The sequence below is a fragment of the Piliocolobus tephrosceles genome, chromosome 8, assembly GCF_002776525.5.
Source record: "Piliocolobus tephrosceles isolate RC106 chromosome 8, ASM277652v3, whole genome shotgun sequence".
Classification (NCBI taxonomy): domain Eukaryota; kingdom Metazoa; phylum Chordata; class Mammalia; order Primates; family Cercopithecidae; genus Piliocolobus; species Piliocolobus tephrosceles.
In genome coordinates, this window is record NC_045441.1 from 36,227,151 (window position 1) to 36,246,733 (window position 19,583).

Sequence of the window (19,583 nt, forward strand, 5' to 3'; positions counted from 1 at the left end):
ACAAAGAGCTGCTGTACACGAGGGGTGTGTCTACTACCGCCAATTTACAGCAGCAATTATCTTGGGCACTGGCACAGTATTTTCTTTCAGAGACTTTCAAGGTATGAAAAAATCATTTCAAAGTATAGTCTTAGCAAGAAATGACCTTTCTTTTCTTTCTTCAAAAATCATTTTTACTTTTATACTCTGTTTGTGGACAGGGCATAACAGTAGCCAGATAAATGAACTCATTGTAGGTATTCATTCATCAACACACATTCACTGGATCAGGCACTGGGGACATCTGAGGAATCAGAGACAGTCCTTCCTCCTAGAGACTCTGGGCTTCTAGGAACTTGACAGCAGGGATGCAAACAATATAAAGCTGCACATGCAGAGTGTTGGGAGTTAAGTTACTCCCTTCGGCTGTTGTGCCGTTCTGAGAAGGGAACATGTGTGGCCGAGAGATCCGTGGGGAGGCTTGGGTGTGGGGGGCATCCCGATTCTAAGGTGCTAATGAGCCATTCGTAGATTTGGAGATGACAGCGTGGCCCTCAGGATCAGGCTGAATTCATGTGAAGGAGCCTCACCCCCAAGGCCGGGATGAGAGATAGAAAATGAACAAACTTGCAGCGCAGCAGGGCATATCCGCCCAAGGGGAGAAGAGGAAGGACAGCCTTCAAAGCACAAAGGAAAGCTGAGATCCAACAGGTATGAGGGAACCAGGGCAATGCTGCTTCTCAAGAGCTAAGGTGCTGCAGGGCGGGGGTGCAGGAGGAAAGGGCAAGGTGGGCCAGGTTTGGGCCCCAGACTCCCCTTTATTGCAGTATACCCTGGGCCTAATCACTCCACATCATCTTTAAATGGGGTACAGTGATGCTGCCTAATTCATAAGGTGTTATAAGGAACAAATGATATGACAAATGTAAATGCAATGTAGATGCAAAATAGCACAATGACTAGTACATAGCCTGTGTGCACCACCCATCTTCAGCAGCAGCAGCCCTGGTTTCAGGCAGGGCTGAGAGGCCTCAGACAGGTCTTCAGACATGGAGTTTATCAGGATCCTTTGCGAGGAGGAGGGCGGAGATGAGCAGAGGCCCAGACCAGGGTCTGATTCTAAATGAACTGGGATCGGGTCCTTGGTCATAAGTGACTTATGGTTATTACAAGAGTACAGAATCGCACATGCATTTCATGTGCACTTAATCAATGAGCCTGTGAATTTCTTTGCAGTGGCCAGTATACCTTTCTCTTCCTTCATATCATTCACACTGCCCAACAGAATGCTACACATATAATAGGCAAAACTGAATAAAAGAAGGAAGAAAGGGAGGGAGGAAGGGACGAAGGGATGAAGTCAGGGAGGGAGGAATGATGGGGAGGAGTACATTTTCTGTGGGTCCACTGAAGGGCAAATGGCCTAAAAGTTCTCCAAAATCATGGCCAAGAATTAGAGTTCTCATTTGCTTCAGTATTTTAAAATATGCTAATTTTCTTGATGCTCTAACTCCTTTAGGATGGGAGTAAAAAAAAAAAAAAAAATAAGTCCTATGTGTTCATCTATCATATGTGTGTGTGCAAAGAAGCATAAGAAATTAAGACATCCCATGGGTCTCCAAAGATGCAACCCAATTTGAATTCAAAGCCTACATTCAGATATGCATGATAGAACATAAAGCAGTTTTTTAAAGCTCAATTTGCACTGCATAGGTCATTCTTTTACTTTTTCAACCTCGCCTGCACAGTCAGGAATACTGCAGCTTGAAGAGAAGGGGAGGCGAGTCCAGGAACGTTCTGCCAATTCAGAGTCCAGATCCCTGGTAGCCTCACGTAAAGACTCAGTAAAAAAGTCGTTGTCAGCTCTTCTTTTCCAAGCAAAACCCAAGGCCATGAGGCATACCTGGAAGGAAAAACATGACAGAGCAGAGAGCCGCCCTGTGTCTGTGTTCGTTCCACACAGAGCTGTCCTCCTGTCCCCTAATCATGAACAGGACTCCATCTCCCAGTTGTAAAGACACCAGTAGTCACTGCCTTGGATTCCCAGCCCAACTACTCACCAGGTGTGGCCTCGCCCAAGAGACCTAAATTCTCTGAGGCTCAATTTCCTTAAATGAAAAATGTGGGTTAAAGTGGTTCACTTCTCAAAGATGTTTATGAGGATTAAAGAACAGCCCCTTGTGCAGCTTAGCACAGAGCCTGGCTCCTGGTTCTCTCACCACAACTGAAATCAGGGTGTAAAGAAAAGTCATACACCACCAAAATGAAGCCTCTATTTCCCCTTCCCCTCTAGGACCCCTCCTGATGGGAGGCACTTCTACCACGGAGGGTGTTTCTTACCATAAGCGGCTGGGTGATGAAAACACAGCAGACCACGGAGAGGGACAGCAGGTGCAGCCACCGCACACACTGCTCCTGGCCAAACCTGCCCCCAGGGAAAGTGTGGTGGTCAGCACCCTCTAGGGCAGCAGGCCACCCAGCAGTCGTTGCTGCCTAAGCACAGGGACACTGCCTGAGAGGGCTCATGGCCTCGCCATGGCAGGAAGCCAGCTGCGGGAGTGGTGCTGGACGTGGGCAGTGTCTTTCTGCTCATTGGAGGGGAACCCCTGCCTGCTAAGAGGACATTGACCTCCCTGAAGCTGCCCAGTGGGAAAGAGAAAGGAAAACCCAACAGGCAGATGGAACAGAGCACAGAGAGGGGAAGGGGGAAGAAAACAGGTTGGGCTATAATAATAATAATAGCAGCAACAACAACAAAGCTGGATGCCGGCGGGCACTCCGCTGGGGCAGGCATGATGCTAACAGGACAGCTTTCATATTTCAGCTGCTCCTCCCCAAGCCCTAAGAATTAAGCTCTCTGATGTTCCTATTTTACAGATGAGCAAACTGAGGCACAAGAGAGGTCTAAGTACCTGCCCATTCTCACAGAGTGATTCAACATCTACAACTGAGATGGAAGAGACGGGAAGAAAGGGCCTTGGCTTTGCGGCTGCTCTTTGTGGTTTATGAAGACGTGGCCCATGGAGCCACACTGAATGACCCTGCGGTCTCCGATGGCGAGTCCAAGCTGGACAGGAGCCAGAGAGGCAGCATGTGCCGGGGTGACAGGATCAGAATCTGTGACACATGCATCATAATCCCTGTCCCAAAGGCATATGCTTTTTCAAATGATGGGAGACCATGAACAGCATATTCTAGCCAGAGCTCCTGGCTGGGAACCGGCTCCTCTCAGGAGCTCTGCAGCTGGGTTCCTTCCTTCCTTAGGCGGGCGTCCTGCAGCTTCTTGTTTAATATCTGGACTCCATCCAGGCCTTCTGCCGTGGCAGGGCTGACCAGGCCAAGCCACCCATTGGGATCTGCATATGATTTTATTTACCCCAGGAGGTGGGAGGGAGAAATGAGGGAGAAAATAGCAATAGCGACATCTGGAGCCTGCATCTGATGAGTTCCCAGAAACGCAAGGATTTATTTACAAATGCGAGACTTTCCATCCAAGGACCTGAGGATGTTTGAAAACCTCTGCAGCTCACCTGTAGCCTAGAAATCCTGTTCCCAAACCACAGGCCAGAGAAGCGGTCCCACAAATGGCCCACACTGCAGAGCTCCACCAAGGTTGAGGGGCCCTTGACCACCGGAGCATTAGTCCCTCCAAACCACTGCTGGGTGCTGCGGAAGAGTAGGACAGAGACAAGGCAGCTTAAGAGACCTCGGCATCTCCATCACGCGGAGTGTGGTGGTGAATCTTAGGCATCAACTAGACTGGGTTGCAGGGTGCCAAGGCATTAAGGCATTTGGTGAAATGTGATTTTTGAGTGTGTTCAGGGTTGGGGCTGTTTCCAGGTGACATTAACATCTGAATCAGCAGACTGAGTGAAGCAGAGGGCCTTCCTACTTCCTAGCCACGGGCCTCCTCCAATCCCTTGAGGTCCCGAATAGAATGCTGCAGCCGTCTCAGCCCATTTTCTAGCGACTGCTCTTAGAGGCAGGATGCCATGTCAACCTAGGGCAATCGAGCACAACACCTTTCAACAACTAAAGAGCTCTTGCTGGGAAGCTGGTATTAGGCAAACCGAAGGACACTGGCTGAGCATAAATCAAGGAATGTGAGCTGTGGCTGGGACAGTGGTGTCATTCTGCGCCACACCTTCTCCACAACCTCATCGGTGGCTGGTCTGCCAGTGAGAGCCTTGTACTCCTGAGTGCTCCCTTCCAGCCCAGGCCATGTGTCCAGCTTGTCTGGGAGGGTCGCTGGTCCTTAGGATGAGTTTCCCTTCTGATCTACTGCTGATACTTGTGCCTGCACTGAAGGCTCACCTGCCTGAAGCTTGTTCACTCACAGAAAGGATCTTTTTTGTGCCTCACTGTGTTAGGTGCTGTGCAGCATGGGTCCAACCAGACACAGCTGCATGCACAGACCTTGCCAGTCATTGTGAACAAGCACCTGAATCCAGTACACAAGGACCTGGGCTGAGCTGGAGCCTCGAGAAAACCATCTGCTCATGTACCACATGGCTCCAGGATCCCAAAGCCACACACCCCTGCCAGGCCAGGCCCACCACAGTCTCCCCTTTGCCATGATTTGGCTGCCCTCCTAGGATTGCAGCAGGATTCAATCTCCCTGGGCACAGCCCTGGTTGTTCTAGGGTAATCCCTGCCTCTACCAGTTCACTGCTGAGATTCCAGCATAATTGGAAGCTGGGACTATCATTCACTGTCATTAGCATTAAAAAATGCAAAGCTTCAAATTCCAGAATACTTTAAAAATGTTATGAGTACATTACTGACTTTTAAAAAGATCTGACCAAACTTACATTAAGTACCTACCAGAAAGCACCAAGACTTTGGAGGAAAGTTGGACGCCTCAGTTTTGGGTGGGCCCATGCCTGGTTTTCAGATGAGACTAGAGTATTCAGTGACATTTGGCTCAACTGTGGTTCTGCTTGCCCCACCTCTCCCAGTGGCTGCAGGTCTGCTGGACTGGCAGGAAGGGGGCTGTGGTTGCAAGCCAGTTACCTTGAGTACAGGGAAGGCAACAGTGGCTCTTCCCCATCAGAGTAGTCCTGCTGTGGTCAGCCCCATGGGCCTCCAGCTTAGGGGCTGGACAGGCTGTGCCATCATCACTTGCCACCTTCCTTTGGGCCCTGCCACTCCCAGAGACAATGGCTGATGCAGGATGCTAGAATGACAAGGTCATGCCAAGGTTAATGTCTCCACAAACAGGGCTTCACACGTGACGCTCAACAGTGGTGTGGCTTGCTGCCTTCTCAGAGGACGGGCCTGACATGGGCAGGGTGTGGTGCTCAGGCCTCTAAAGAATTCTGAGGAAGGAAGCACAGGCGGCCTGAGAGCCGGCTCCTTCATACCCCTCAGAGGACGGTGGCTGCACCTGGGGAAATGTTGGTGGCCTAATAGCAGCTCCATGCGGTCAGGGTGATTGCACCTGGTTCTCTGGGAGGCATGACCCTGCCACAGAGGGGAATTCAGCCAAGAGCAACTGGTTGAACAAAGCCTCCAAGTGGGGAAGGCGCAGAGCTCTGGCATGGTGTTTGGGGCATGGGGGGCGCACTGTGTTCCAAGCAGCGGCTCGAGAGTACCACCCTCAGGAAGAGGAGCGGGGGAGCTGCCACCAGGGAGTTAGAACCTGGCAAACCCAGCATCGTGTGTGCCCTCACATGTCCCACAGAGCAGAATCCCACATAAGCAAAGGGGCAGTCACACAGATCCAAAAAGCACTATAGCAATGGGGTACCGCAGCTGTGCCATTAGAAGCTGCCCTTCAACTGCCCCGTGTCACAGGCCTCTTTGAGACCTGGAACGGAGCTCCTAGCACTGGGGCAGCTTCTCTGAGCCTCCTCCTCACAAGGAGGTGGAGAAGCTCACTGAGCAATCACCCCGAGCCTTGCTGCTCCACAGTGTCTCTCCCACGGTCCTGCCGGTATTTATTGGGTAGACATACGGGGCTTTCCAAATTCTGCTGGGCTGCGCTTCCTTCCTGTTTCAGGCCTCTGCTGAGACCCCTTCTCTCTGACCCACCTGGACAGCCGGGCTGCTGTGGCATGTTTCCTGGGAAACAGACCTCCCTCTAGGGAGGACGGTCCCCAGCCAGCACAGCAGGTCTTGCATCAATCTTTTCTTGTGTCCATCTCACCTTGGGCCTGACCCATCCATGGCCAAGGGAGGATGCCAGAGAAATCTAATTGCTCGCATTTCATGCTAGAGGATTAACTGCTGCGCATAATGGTTGATTTACCTTGCATGGCTCCTGTGCGTCTGGTACCCTTTGGTAGGAATTAGGACCTGATTCAAAAAAATGAAAGTCCAATGTATGATGTTTGGGGATCATACATTTAGACAGGGATATGTTTAAGGATTAGCAGGGATACTTCTTTCTTCAGCAAATACTCTTCCTTCCTAACTCAGCCAGAATGAGTACTTCTGAGAGAATGAGACTAGAACGAGGACTTTTGTTGATGCTTCGGTCCTGGTATTGGCTTAGGCAACCCTCACACCCATTCGAGGCTGCGTTAAGGAAACATGGCAGCTTGAGAAAAATGTTTAATTAATAAAACAAATGGCACTAGCAACTAGAAAATGGATTCACTATCCATCTGACAAAGACCTACTTTACTTAGCTGGTGAAAAGTATTTATATATCACTCAGAAAAGAAAGGATTTTATAAGGTTCATATGAATGTGGGAAAAGAAAACGGATAGACCACAGAAAATAAAATGACTTTTAAACACATGAAATGATGCCCAACATTACTCATAATAAACACAATGCAAACTGAAAGCAGAAGATACAATTTCTACTTAGTACATTGGTGCAAAAGGCTCAGCCGCACGGAGAGTTTCTGAGAGTTTTAATACACATTTACCCTGGGGTGCCTCGGCCTGTGCTTCTCCTCTAGGCGGGCAGTGTGACTCTGCTCGGGCAGGCCCCGGAGCTTCCTGCAGAAGGAAAGAGCTGGTTCGCCAAGTGTGTTCCCCAGCAATGAAGGGGCTGCTCAGGAGAACAGGGCCATGAGGACAAGTCGCAGGTACCTTGCTGAGCCTGAAGAGCAGGGACAAGAGCTGGGCCCCTGGAGAAGCCAGGAGGGTACACAGGAGACCCACCCTGAAGGATCCAAGGGTGGGGCTGACATCCAACTGGGGTTGCAACAAACCAACAGCAGCCGTTACATCAACCTGATATGAGTCCAACTTAAAACAGTCATGGTGTAATTACAAATATATGTAATGTGAATACATACATTATATTTAATAAAAGTGCTCTCTTCATGAACCATGAATTTTAACTTACAATTCAATTGATTGATTGATTGATTGATTGAGATGGAGTCTTGCTCTGTCACCCAGCCTGGAGTGCAGTGGCAAGATCTCGGCTTACTGCCACCTCCGCCTCCCAGGTTTAAGTGATTCTCCTGCCTCAGCCTTCCGAGTAGCTGGGATTACAGGCACGCACCACCACTCCCAACTAAGTTTTGTATTTTTAGTAGAAACAGGGTTTTACCATGTTGGCCAGGCTGCTCTCAAACTCCTGACCTCAGGTGATCTGTTTGCCTCGTTCCTGCACAGTGCTGGGATTACAGGCTTGAGCTACCACCCTGGCCACAATTCAATTTAAATGATGCATCATGTTCAATATTGTTCTAAGAAAAAATAGAACTATATATAGAACTGATATGATGGATACAAGCAGAAGGAGTCCAGCAAAGGCTTCTTATACCCCAGGAGTGAAAAAAAAAACACACACGCAATCATTTTGTTTCTTCTTACACAAATCCTTTTGGATTGAACAAATGCTTGCCAAGCACCCACTCTCTACCAGGCACGTGCTCCATGGATTGAATCATGGCTACAATCTGGCAAGGCATCAACACCCACAAGGTACCAATGAACAGAGAGAAGTGGTCAGTGGCCCAATGTCAGACAACATGTCAGCCTCAAAGAAGAGGCTGACCGTAGGTTTCCTCACCACAGGCCCTGGTCTATTTCCAGGTGGACAGAGCTGTTCCCTTCCTGCTACTTGATATTTGTTTATCCTCTTTTTACAAATTCTATGCACTGTTATTTTTTCAATCTCACCAATCCATAATTGTTATTGGATCTCTCTGATACCTGGTGTCATGAAGGAGCCACTATGCCTGGCTGTCACATGGATGGGTCGCGGGCCCCCACCTCGGAAACAGACCTTGTCACCACATTCTCCAGGTGCACCACGACCCAGCAGTGAACCCAGTGGGCCGGATGCGTGAATGGCCATGATGTTGTCATAGTAAACAAGTCAATTTTCCCTCAGCCCACGTCCTGCTGTGTTGTTTTTCCTCAGGAAAGGGAGGGTCTCCTTTTTAACTGCTGACACTGATTTCGAAGTAATTTACTACATCTCACAAGGAACAATCAGATCAGAGTTGCCAGTGCAAACTGGCATCTTGAGGGAAAATGTGCCCATCAGAATGGTTCTGCGTTCTTTTGTCCAGAGGACTTGTTCAAAATCTAAATGAATTGCCAACTTAAAAAAAAATTCAAGATCATTCTCAAAGACAACTGCTGCCAGCCTCTCTGGAAGAGTTCTGCTGCTGGGCCTGGGCATGAGCAGCTGTCCACTGATCCAGCAGAGTCAGGGCTCTGCAGGCCCACCCAGTGCCACACCGGGCAGAGCCCTCCTGCTCCTTCTCTGGTCCCCAGGCAGCCAGGCTTGCTTCCCCTTGTTTAAACTTTTCTCAGAGGACTGTGAGCTTTGTTGATTTCTTAGGCAAAAAGGGGCCACAGTGTAGTCTGGGATCTGGAAGCTGCTGTAAGGAAAAGCGACGGCCCTCACCTGCTCTTGCCCTCCAGCAGCGACCACGGCAGTGAGACACGCGTAGACGCACAGCAGGGAGAAAGACACGGTGAGGCGTGGTGTGTGCAGGTAGCGGTTGGAGGAGGGCCTGCTGTACACCGACAGCCAGATGTGGAAATCCTCCAGGTACTCTGTGAACTTGCAATAGAAAAGCTGAAACGGAAAGCAGGAGAAGTGTTCCCTGACACGGGCATTTCTGTCAATAAAGCGAAGTCCTGACTGTTAAACCACGATCTTCTGAGCAGAGACGGCGAGCTTTCTGGCTCTTCCATCCCAGCTGCTGAGCTGTGTATCAGGTGGGCCGTGGTGCAGGCAGATGGCACTGCCTTCCCCACACTCTCTGGCTCGGCTATCCTGGCTGGTTAACTGGGTACTAGGTGGGCTGTGGGTGCAGGTGAACAGCACCTCACTCTACGCCTCTGGAAGCTGCTCCTTCTTCTGCCTCCTTGATCCAGTCACACTCCTATCATGCTGGACTCCGGCCCACCTGGCCTTCCCCTGGCACCTCCTGAGCTTTGGCACATGCTTCTCCCAGCTTCACCTGCCTGGCTCTCAGATGCCTTCACGCCCAGCCTCAGAAGACCTTCTCTCCAGAGCTTCTGATCAGTCTCTCCTTGGTTCTCCTGCGTATTCCTAAGAGACTTCTTAAAACCCCACCACTCTCAGAACTTTCCGGGGCAATATGCTTAATTTCTCTCTTTTTTTTTTTTTTTAAGACATAGAGTCTTGCTCTGTCACCGGGGCTGGAGTGCAGTGACCGGATCTCAGCTCACTGCAAGCTCTGCCTCCCAGGTTTACGCCATTCTCCTGCCTCAGCCGCCCGAGTAGCTGGGACTACAGGCGTCTGCCACCTCGCCCGGCTAGTTTTTTGTATTTTTTAGTAGAGACGGGGTTTCACCATGTTAGCCAGAATGGTCTCGATCTCCTGACCTCGTGATCCGCCCGTCTCGGCCTCCCAAAGTGCTGGGATTACAGGCTTGAGCCACCGCGCCCGGCCAATATGCTTAATTTCAACTGGACTTTGAGTGCACTGAGAGTGGGGCTGAGTCGCCTCCACCTCTGTCCTCAGTAGCCCACAATGTCTGGCACACAGCAGGAGATATGTTGCTTAGGAATTGCACTGAATTTTAAGTTCCAATTCAATTTCAATAATGCTTGGGGCTCAACATTGTTCTAGAAAAAACAAAATTATGTACAGAACTGCAACTGCTCTTATGGAATATGAGCAGAGCACAGATACAAATACCAGAAAAATCAAGAATATATCTTCTTTATGTAAATGGACTAGTCAACAAGCAACGCTCAATTCGCAGCACACACAAGTGCTTATAAGTGACTAAGTTAATAAGCTTACATTTCTCACAAAAAGCTGTCAAGCACAATAGCTTAAGGATAAGTGATGTATATCTCCCAATGTTAACTACAGTTCCCGAGCTAAACAGTCATTCTCACAAGGAAACAATCATCTAAGGGGAAGCCCCAGTTTTAGATGTTGAAGAATTTCCACATGCTGTGACTGATTGAAAACTTGTTTCAAATCCTTTGTGATCATGTTTCTTACTAGCTTAGCAATATCTCAGGCCTGAAAATGCCAAGGCCTTGAGCCAGGGCCTCTCATCAAGGCAGGTGGCAACAGGGCAGGTTGGAAAGAAAGCCTAGTGGCCTGGCAAGGTCCGGCGACACTGAGGACTGTCTGAGTTCACTGGCTCTTACCACTGTTTGAGACCCAGTTTCAGGAAGTACTCATCAGGAACAGAGTCACACATAAAGTTCCCACAATGTTGTCCATTACCATAATAAATGAAAGAAAGCTACACATGCCCAGCAGGTCTTCAGCAAATGGTCATGCGCAGTGGGCCATTATACAGCCCTGAAATGATGTTTTAAAAATTCATGAAGAGACCTACTCTAAAATGTTGAATAAGAAAGTGCAAAATGCGGCCGGGCGCGTTGACTCACGCCTGTAATCGCAGCCTTTGGGAGGCCAAGGTCAAGAGATCAAGACCATCCTGGCCAACATGGTGAAACCCCATCTCTACTAAAAATACAAAAATTAGCCGGGCATGGTGGCATGTGCCTGTAGTCCCAGCTACTCGGGAGGCTGAGGCAGGAGAATCACTTGAACCTGGGAGGCAGAGGTTGCAGTGAGTCGAGATCATGCCACTACACCCCAGCCTGGCAACAGAGCGAGACTCTGTTTCAAAAAAAAAAAAATTATTATTACAATTGTATGAAATTTGTTTGTATATAGGGAAAGATGGAAAGGACATGTAAAAACCACAACTTCCATGGTTAGTTTGTGAGGTTATCTGTTATTTTGTCACTTTGGCCATCTCCTGCCCTCCTGGCCATGATCACATCAGTACCATATCTGTAATTACTCTATTGATAGTTATCTAGGTTGTCTGGGACACACACAGGGCACTGAATAGTCTCTAATCACGGGCCTGTGGACATCACAGACCACCAGAACCATAAATTCCAGAAATTTACATTCTTATTACAATTACAGAGAAGCATTACTGCAATAATTAATAATTGTGAAGGGTAATTAATCCATGCTTGGATGGCCACTTAATGAATGTATCATTTAATATTTGGGTATATTGGTAATTAACTAAGAAAAGAGGAATACACTTTAGAGGAGTTGAAAGACACAACTGTGGCAAGCGAAGCAGAGCCAGGTGCCATGCTCTGCCGGTCAGCCAGGTGCGCCAAGAGAGGCCACCTGCAGGGGGCCTACCTTCCGGAAGCCGAGTCCCCCTTGCAGACAGGTGAGCTCCCGCTCCACGCGACCATCATGCCTGCCGGCGGATAGCCAGCACTGGGCAGGGAAGAACCAGCCCTGTCCTGTGCGCAGCTCCTTCACCATCACGTGGCTGATGAACCAGCCTGGGGAAGGCCCACGGCTGTCGTGCCAGAGGCGGATCTTCCTCAGCAGTCCCAGCTGGGCAGGAGCGCTGGAGGCACACACAGCAGCATCTCATCAGCTGGGAGGGTGACAGTGTGGTCCTGGCATCCCATCACCCCCAGTGCTCACCCTCAAGGCACTGATGGCCCACAGAGGGGGGATGGGACATGTCAGAGGTGACTGACATGCAGAGTGACATGTGAAGCCCCCTGGAACCCGGCCAGAGGATGGGAAATCCCACCACGCACAGTGACCCTGCACTCAGGCCTTCAATATCCACCAGCTTTCCCAAACCAAAGTCACACGAATCTCGTTCATCTATTTGTCTCTTGTGTGGATTAGTCTAAAGTTAACCTTTTCTTTCTTAATGAAGACATAATACTCCAAACCAATAAATATCATACATGAAATTTACCAGGAGAAAAAATAATTTAGTTCAGTCCTTTCATATTTTCTAAAACGCCAGGTGCTTGCATCCTATCTTGTTAAACTCCCTCTTTCTCCAACCCCACTGTCTTTGTGACACCATGTGTCCTCGCTCTTCCAAACTGGGGACAAACATAATTAAGGTCAGAAGGTTTAGTGTCATAGAAAACACTGATTATGAACTTTACTAATATGTAAAATCAGTAAGTCTTCTTCCCCCACCCTCCTTCCTTCCTTGCCTCGCACAAACCTATTGTTTAATCTACTCAGAATAACAAACTGTAAAAATACATCATAAAATTGTTTGTATATAAATTGATGCTCACTATTAGAGACCAATGTTATGTAGTCTACTGTTTTGTATTTGTGATAAGGCGACACTAATTCTGATTGGCCTCTCTTTCCCAAATCTAGCAGTGAAATATTTTGGAATACCTCAGAATAAAGGTGTGTCTGGAATTCCTTTCAAACAGGGGCTTCTCTGGACAGGAAAGCTCCTTGGTTTCTGACAGTCCATTGTCGCCACATAAAACAATGTACACCTCAAAACAAAGAACAGGGGTAGGGACTTAGGCTGTTTCACCGCAGACGCCATGCAATGCTGGGCAGGGCTTCCTCGCACTTTCTCCCAGCATCTTACCCTTCCACAAAACCACCTGCGTGGTGGAGTGCCACAGCCTGGAGCCAGGGAATGAGAGGGCACGCCCAGTCCCAGACTTCCGTGGAGAGAGCAGAGGAGGGCCTTGAAGTAGAGCCTGGTAAAATTGGCCATTTCCTCACCTTCTTGATCTAGAAAAGCCAGATCCCAACTAGGTTTCGGGAGGGCACTTGTTTTCTCATGAAAGCAGGAGAGCACCATGGTGGGTACACCATTTTCCTCCCTCTGGCTTGGCAGGGAGATGCCAGAGGAGCCTGGACCCAGAGTAGGGTGCCCATGCCCCTGCGGGCATACCCTGGGGAAGCACACGTCAATCTGGCTGGGCTTGTCATTCCTCACTGCTGTCTTCTGTCACACAGAAATGAACAATTCTGATGTAAGATCACTTATTAAACTTCCATTTAAGAAAGATATTTCTGTTTCTGAAATCCTTCCTTATTCCAAAGTGTACATTTTCTTTGACTAGTTTCTAAACTTTGTGTTTTCACCTTTCTGTCTCTAATGTTCTGGAATTTATTTTTCGTGTGTATGATGTAAAGATTCAATAGTACCTTTTTCTACAAGGACAGCTATTGTTCCAAAATATTTTTTAAACAGTGCACCCTTTCCTGTGGTTTGTAAGACCCCTAGTCTCCCCCAGAAATCCCTCCTCAGTACCTCTCCTGAGATCACGACATGATCTCAGGTACTGCAGTTTCAAAATAAGCCTGAATATTGGGTCGGGAGTCCCTGCCCTGTTCTTCTCTTGAGAGTCGGCATGACTGGTATTGCAATTCTCTTGTATTCTTTTCCACCTGAATTTTAGGATCAGTTTTCCAAGTTCCACAAAACACCTTCCTAGAATTATGAATAGACTTAATTGGATTTAACCTCATTATGCCTTAGGTTTTCATCTGTAAAGCGGGTATATTAATAGAATTTCATTCACACTATTATTATTAATGTTATAGATTAATTTGGGAGAAATGACAAAGGAAAATTGGCTTTCTCATCCATAAACATAGCTCTTTATTTAGATCTCTTATGCATATCAGGGATAGTTCCTTTATGATGGTCTTGTATGTGGGGTTTGATGAATTCACTTCTAGGCACCCCACCATTTTTTACTGTGACAAAGAGGTTCTTGTTTTCAACCCCATGTTATAAATAGTCATTGCTGTTTTATAGAGACTATTTTGATGATTTTTTTCTCAATCAAAAATTCAGCAAGTTTCTTAAATGCTATTAGTGCTAATCATTAGCATGAACATGCTTCTTCATTTGCTATGTAGACAACCTCATCTTGTGCAAAGAACCATCTCTTGGCCAGGAACGGTGGCTCAAGCCTGTAATCCCAGCACTTTGGGAGGCCGAGACGGGCGGATCACGAAGTCAGGAGACTGAGACCATCCTGGCTAACACGGTGAAACCCCGTCTCTACTAAAAAATACAAAAAACTAGCCGGGCGAGGTCGTGGGCACCTGTAGTCCCAGCAACTTGGGAGGCTGAGGTAGGAGAATGGCGTGAACCCGAGAGGCGGAGCTTGAAGTGAGCTGAGATCCGGCCACTGCACTCCAGCCTGGGTGACAGAGCGAGACTCCGCCTCATAAAAAAAAAAAAAAAAAAAAGAACCATCTCTTTCTCCCTTTTGGAACCTTATATTCCTGTTTTATTTCTTGCTTTATTGTTTTTACCAGGATTTCTAGCACAATGATAAATTGCAGTGCTGACAGCAGACATCCCTTAGAAATCATCTAAAGCTTCATCACTAAATCTTCCTTTGCTAGGTTAAGAACATTCTTATGTGTATGCATTGCTTGTGAACATATACATGTATGTTCATGTGATAGACAATTTAAATATACAGTTGGTAGACGAAGGGTTTATGGTGAGTAAGGACCACATAAGCTTTAAAAATGTGTTGTGTCCCCATCTATCCTACTACACTGTGGCACCCCATCTCATTCATCCTCCCATCTAACTCTTTCTCATTCACATCCCAATCCTATAAATTCCATAAAGTAACCATGGTCCCCTCAGGAAATGGGAGTGCGAATTCCAAGGGCAGAGGGAGCCTCCCTCTCTTTGAGGGATTTGTGTCACATGCAGTTCGAATTGCACATGGCTCTGCCCAGGCTGGATTTCTGCCCCTGCAGACCTCACCTCCACAGCTCACCACGGCACCGCTGCTCCACTGGGCCCAGTGCTGAACTATTTCCTCCTCCTCCTCCACTGCATCCTGCTTCCCACCCCACCTTCATCCTCCACCAGCTTCTCTGGGACTGTGGTTTTCTGTCCCAAGCTCAGAATAGTACATCTCATTCTCAGAGTCTCAAAGATCCACTCAGAGACAGAGCAGATCTCCCCGGGCTGCTTTCCACAGTGGAGACAGAAGGAGAAGGGACTGGAACAGCTGCAGAAGGTGAAGGGGTCTGCTCTTCACCCTGACAGACGTGCAGGCAGAGGGAGGGCCCTGGAAATGGCAGGCAAGCCTTGCCTCAGCAATGAGATGGGCCTGCTGTGACAGGTAACAGACAGGGAAGCCAAATCACCAAATCCTCACTTCTGATGCTGACACTGCTTAGACACCATCAAAGAGTACCCCCTTGATGCTGGAGCTACCTTTGAGGTCAACCTGGCCGGAGCTCGGAAGCCGGTGTCAATGACGACTGCGTACAGCTGGTGGCCCGGCAGGGGGGCTTCTTGCAGAAAGATGTAACCAAATTTCTTTTTTTCATGATGATCTACTTGTCTGCTTTTAGTGACCAAAAATCCATAAAGAATCAGAGAACCCATAATAAAAATACTGGGAAGCAAGTTTTCTGGGTGGCTATAAATGAAAGGAGAGATATAAAGAAAATTGCTCATAAAAATAGACATATAGGAAAAGACTGATTGCCACCCCTAACCCCTTATACACAAAAGTCTCTGCTGGGCTTCATTCATATGTTTTTACACTTGCTGGAAGCTGAATTGGGAGGGCTTTGAAGGCAGGGAGCTGGCCCATGGTCCAGCGAGCAGCACCCCACAAGCATGGACTCCAGAGTCAAAGAAACCTTGTAATGGACCAGCCTCTGTACCAAGAGGCTGTGCCATGCTGGCTCTGAGAAACTTTCATTGTGAACTACGGCTAACAATGCCAATCTCACTGTTATTGTAAAGGTTAAGCAATATAAATACACAAAATTCTTGAAACATACAAGTGGCATTATGTTTCTTCCTCTCTCCCTCTCCTGCTAGCAGAACAAGGCTATGAGATGTTGGTGATGTTTTGGAGTCCCTGCCTGTGCCTCCCACTGCCCCTGTGGATGCTGCTGCTTGTTCCCTACCTGCAGCCTCCACCTACCTGTTCCCAGGCACCAACACTGGCTGGGAAGAGATCACTGAACCCCCACAGATCCGTAGAATGTCGTTCATATCAAGCTGCTGTGCTGGGACACTAATCTAACTGGAGTCTCATAGAATTCTGATGGGATCTCAGAGGGTGGGCACCAGGGTCTATGCCACATGGGGATGTTGCCCGTCCCATCCCCTGCCATTCTGCTCTTTGATTTCATCTGAGGATTGGGCTCTGTTCTTGGTTTCTCACCTGCCCTCTTTTTCCCCACCAGGATAGAGCCTGTTCAGAGCTCTGCCCCATGAGCTCTGCAGGGTGCTCACATCCTTCCACCTGGACAATACTCTGAAACCTTCCAGATTCTGGCCAGATATCCCACTTGCTACTGTCCCTGTAGAACTTCAGGTGTTGCCTCTCCCTGGACACCTTCCAGGCCTGCTTCTCCCACGGTTTGCTCCAGCCCCAGCGATATCAATGCCACAGATACCACGGTTGAGGCTGCTGTCCTCTGAGCCTGATCACTGAACGGTCAGTGACCTTTTCTGTATCCAGCATCTGTTGCATTAGCAATTCATGTCTTATTTACTAATTATCTGATCCATTAACTAGTCTATAAAGTAATACGATTGATGAAATAATAAAGTAGAGCTTCCTATTACATGAATATAATGAGAAGAAAATTATTCATTCAGCAAATATTTACTCTGAGCATTGTATTAAATGTAGGGTGACACTGATAAATAAGACAGGGAAGGCTCCTGTCCATATCAGCTTAAACTCACTTTACCCATATCTGAGTCTAAATATAGCCATTTCATATAAAAGTGGCTATAAAAATAGTATACATTTTAAATTTATTATCTAAAATGAGATACTCCAGAGAGAGAAAGAGGGAGCTATTAATAATTAGGCTATGACAGTAAACATAAACCAGGACAGGCCCTTTAGGCAGTATTGTCACCGTAGATATCAACTCTCAATAATAATTGACCAAATTCACACTGAACTAAAACTAAACTTAAAAATATGAAAAGTATGTTGACTTTCTCGTGTTTATGAATCTCTCATCAGTGAATTTAAGTACAGAGAGACAAAATATATATGTATATATTCAACTATAAGAATATTTAAAGATAATTATAAAGAATATTTAAAGATAATTATCCACTAACACGTGTATTTCAAAAACACAATGATAGTAAGTAACATGGATTTCAAGCACCCCTGGAATTATTTGTGGATATCCTGAGTGAACCATAAAACAAATAAAGTCTATGAAGTCTTTATGTAGGAAATGGAACTTACCTCTGTAACTTGGAAATGTCACTCACTTCAAAACTGGCCTTCAGCTTTCTCCTTAGGAGACCAAATGCTGCGAGGCGATCGTAGCTAGGAGGGAAATGCGGATGAGGATACAGAATGTGTGGAGAGAGCAGCTGTTGACAGTGCGAAGGCATGTTGGTTAAAGGAATGTGAAAAGGAAGAAAGAGTGCAATAATGATAACTTTATGACTAAGATCCAGTTTAAAAGATTCACCTGAAACCTAAGTCAGAAATGAAGGACTCTTCTCTTGTGCCAGAGTTCTTCACATCTGTGTGTTGGGATACATGGCTCCCATGGAGGCTGTCCTGAGACACAAAAGTTCAGAGCAGATGGCGGTCTTCATGGCAGCCCTCCACAGCATGGCTGCAGCCTGAGGCTCTTGGGTCCCCGTCACAGCCTAGTTGTGCCACTAGTCAAGCTCTGGCCAACTCCTCTGCCTAAGCGCCAGTTCCTGGCATTACAAACATTCAACCCTGACAAGCACTGTAAACAATGTCTCTTTTTTTAAAAGTACAGTCTATCTCACCCTCATTATCTTGTGAGCAGGTCCTATGGGTTATTGATTTTTTTTTTTTTTTTTTTTTTTTGAGATGGAGTCTCGCTCTGCTGCCCAGGCTGGAATGCAGTGGCATGATTTCAGCTCACTGCAACCTCTGCCTCCCAGGTTCAAGCAATTCTTGTGCCTCAGCCTCCCAAGTAAATGGGATTGCTGGTGTGTGCCCATCTAATTTTATATTTTTAGTAGAGATGGGGTTTCGCTATGTTGGCTAGGCTGGTCTCAAACTCCTAACCTCAAGTGATCCACCCATCTTGGCCTCCCAAAGTGCTGGGATTACAGGCATGAGCCACCACGCCTGGCCTGTTATTCGCTTTTCTACCTTTGGCTCACAAAAATGTGCCTATCAGAGAGTAGTTATGTAATGTAGAATGAATGATTACATTAATGCATTTATCAATAATTTAATATTGAAGCAAAATATTGGGCCATTACCAATAAGTTTGGATGTACTCCTAGAAATGGCATGAGATAAATTTAAGAGTGCAACATAAGAAAACATAAGAAAATCAATAAGCAGCTATGAATTGCACTGATACGGTATGATCTGGATACATTTGCCTCCTAGCAGGAAATCACAAAATATAGTGTCTTATGGCTTATTTAGAAATGACTATTTCTATTTCTAAATATGCCTAATAATTGTTTATCTCTCTCCTAATGAAAAGGTTAAGGGCAACAAAAAAGAATGAACTGAGTCTCTCATAGAATTGTTAGTCAGCTAGATGACAAATAATTTCTAATTTAGTGACATGACTCATATACCCAGAAATTCCTGAGGAGGCTGTCCATCTTTGCGCAGAGACTTTTCTTGCCTCAGAAAGCACACCTTCACCACCAGGCTGTGGAGAGTCTTCTGAAGATGAGGGACTCTCAGGGCAACATGGGGGCATGGTGAGAGCTGAGGGTCCCACCTGCCTGACTACAAACTGCGTACTCAAAGGATGTCAGCGCTTCTGTGATAAGAAAACGGATGGGTTCATCTATCACTCATCCACTGACTCACGTCTTCATCACTTACTAAACACCTCCTGCATGACAGTCACCACGGGAAGGAGGAACACGAAGACAGTCTATAGAGCAGCCTCTGCTCCTTGGGAGCCCACAGAGTGGGAGAACCAAGGCTGACACACAATCTGGCTACAAGAGAACTGACATAGACTGGAGAGTTATACAAACCAAGGGTGCTCCAGCTTCTTACAGACAAGGTTCAGGAAAGGCTCTGGGGGTTGGGCCAAATGCAGAAGACAAGGCAGTCATTTACTAAAAATCTCAGATTCTTTCTCAAATGTGTCTATACCTGCAGTTCACTTTTTCAGGAGAAGTTCCTGGTTGTGGAGAGAAACGTTCAGCTTTCCACTCTCTCTTGTCCCAAAACAGGCATCGGATCCACTGGAAATGTACTGTGTAGTTCACTGCCTTTGCTAAATATTTGTTTGGAGGTTTTCTGTCATAGTCAGCATCCAATAAGGATAAATAGCCTACATTGGCATCTAAAAAGAGAAAACATAAATTAAAAATACAACCTGAGGTTTGCAGAAAAGCATTCTCCATTTTAAATGCAGAGA

General features: G+C 47.1%; 1 protein-coding gene across 1 annotated transcript in view; it reads right to left on the minus strand.

The window, feature by feature from the left end:
* PKD1L1 (polycystin 1 like 1, transient receptor potential channel interacting) overlaps positions 1–19,583 on the minus strand; it is a 180,940-nt gene that overhangs the window by 55,675 nt on the left and 105,682 nt on the right. Inside the window, 13 exon segments of the mRNA XM_023226405.2 lie at positions 1,706–1,882; positions 2,320–2,404; positions 3,510–3,645; positions 4,993–5,155; positions 6,230–6,276; positions 6,858–6,930; positions 7,024–7,128; positions 8,798–8,977; positions 11,568–11,784; positions 12,597–12,703; positions 15,421–15,628; positions 17,441–17,524; positions 19,316–19,508. Of these exon segments, the coding sequence (XP_023082173.2) occupies positions 1,706–1,882; positions 2,320–2,404; positions 3,510–3,645; positions 4,993–5,155; positions 6,230–6,276; positions 6,858–6,930; positions 7,024–7,128; positions 8,798–8,977; positions 11,568–11,784; positions 12,597–12,703; positions 15,421–15,628; positions 17,441–17,524; positions 19,316–19,508 (1,775 nt within the window).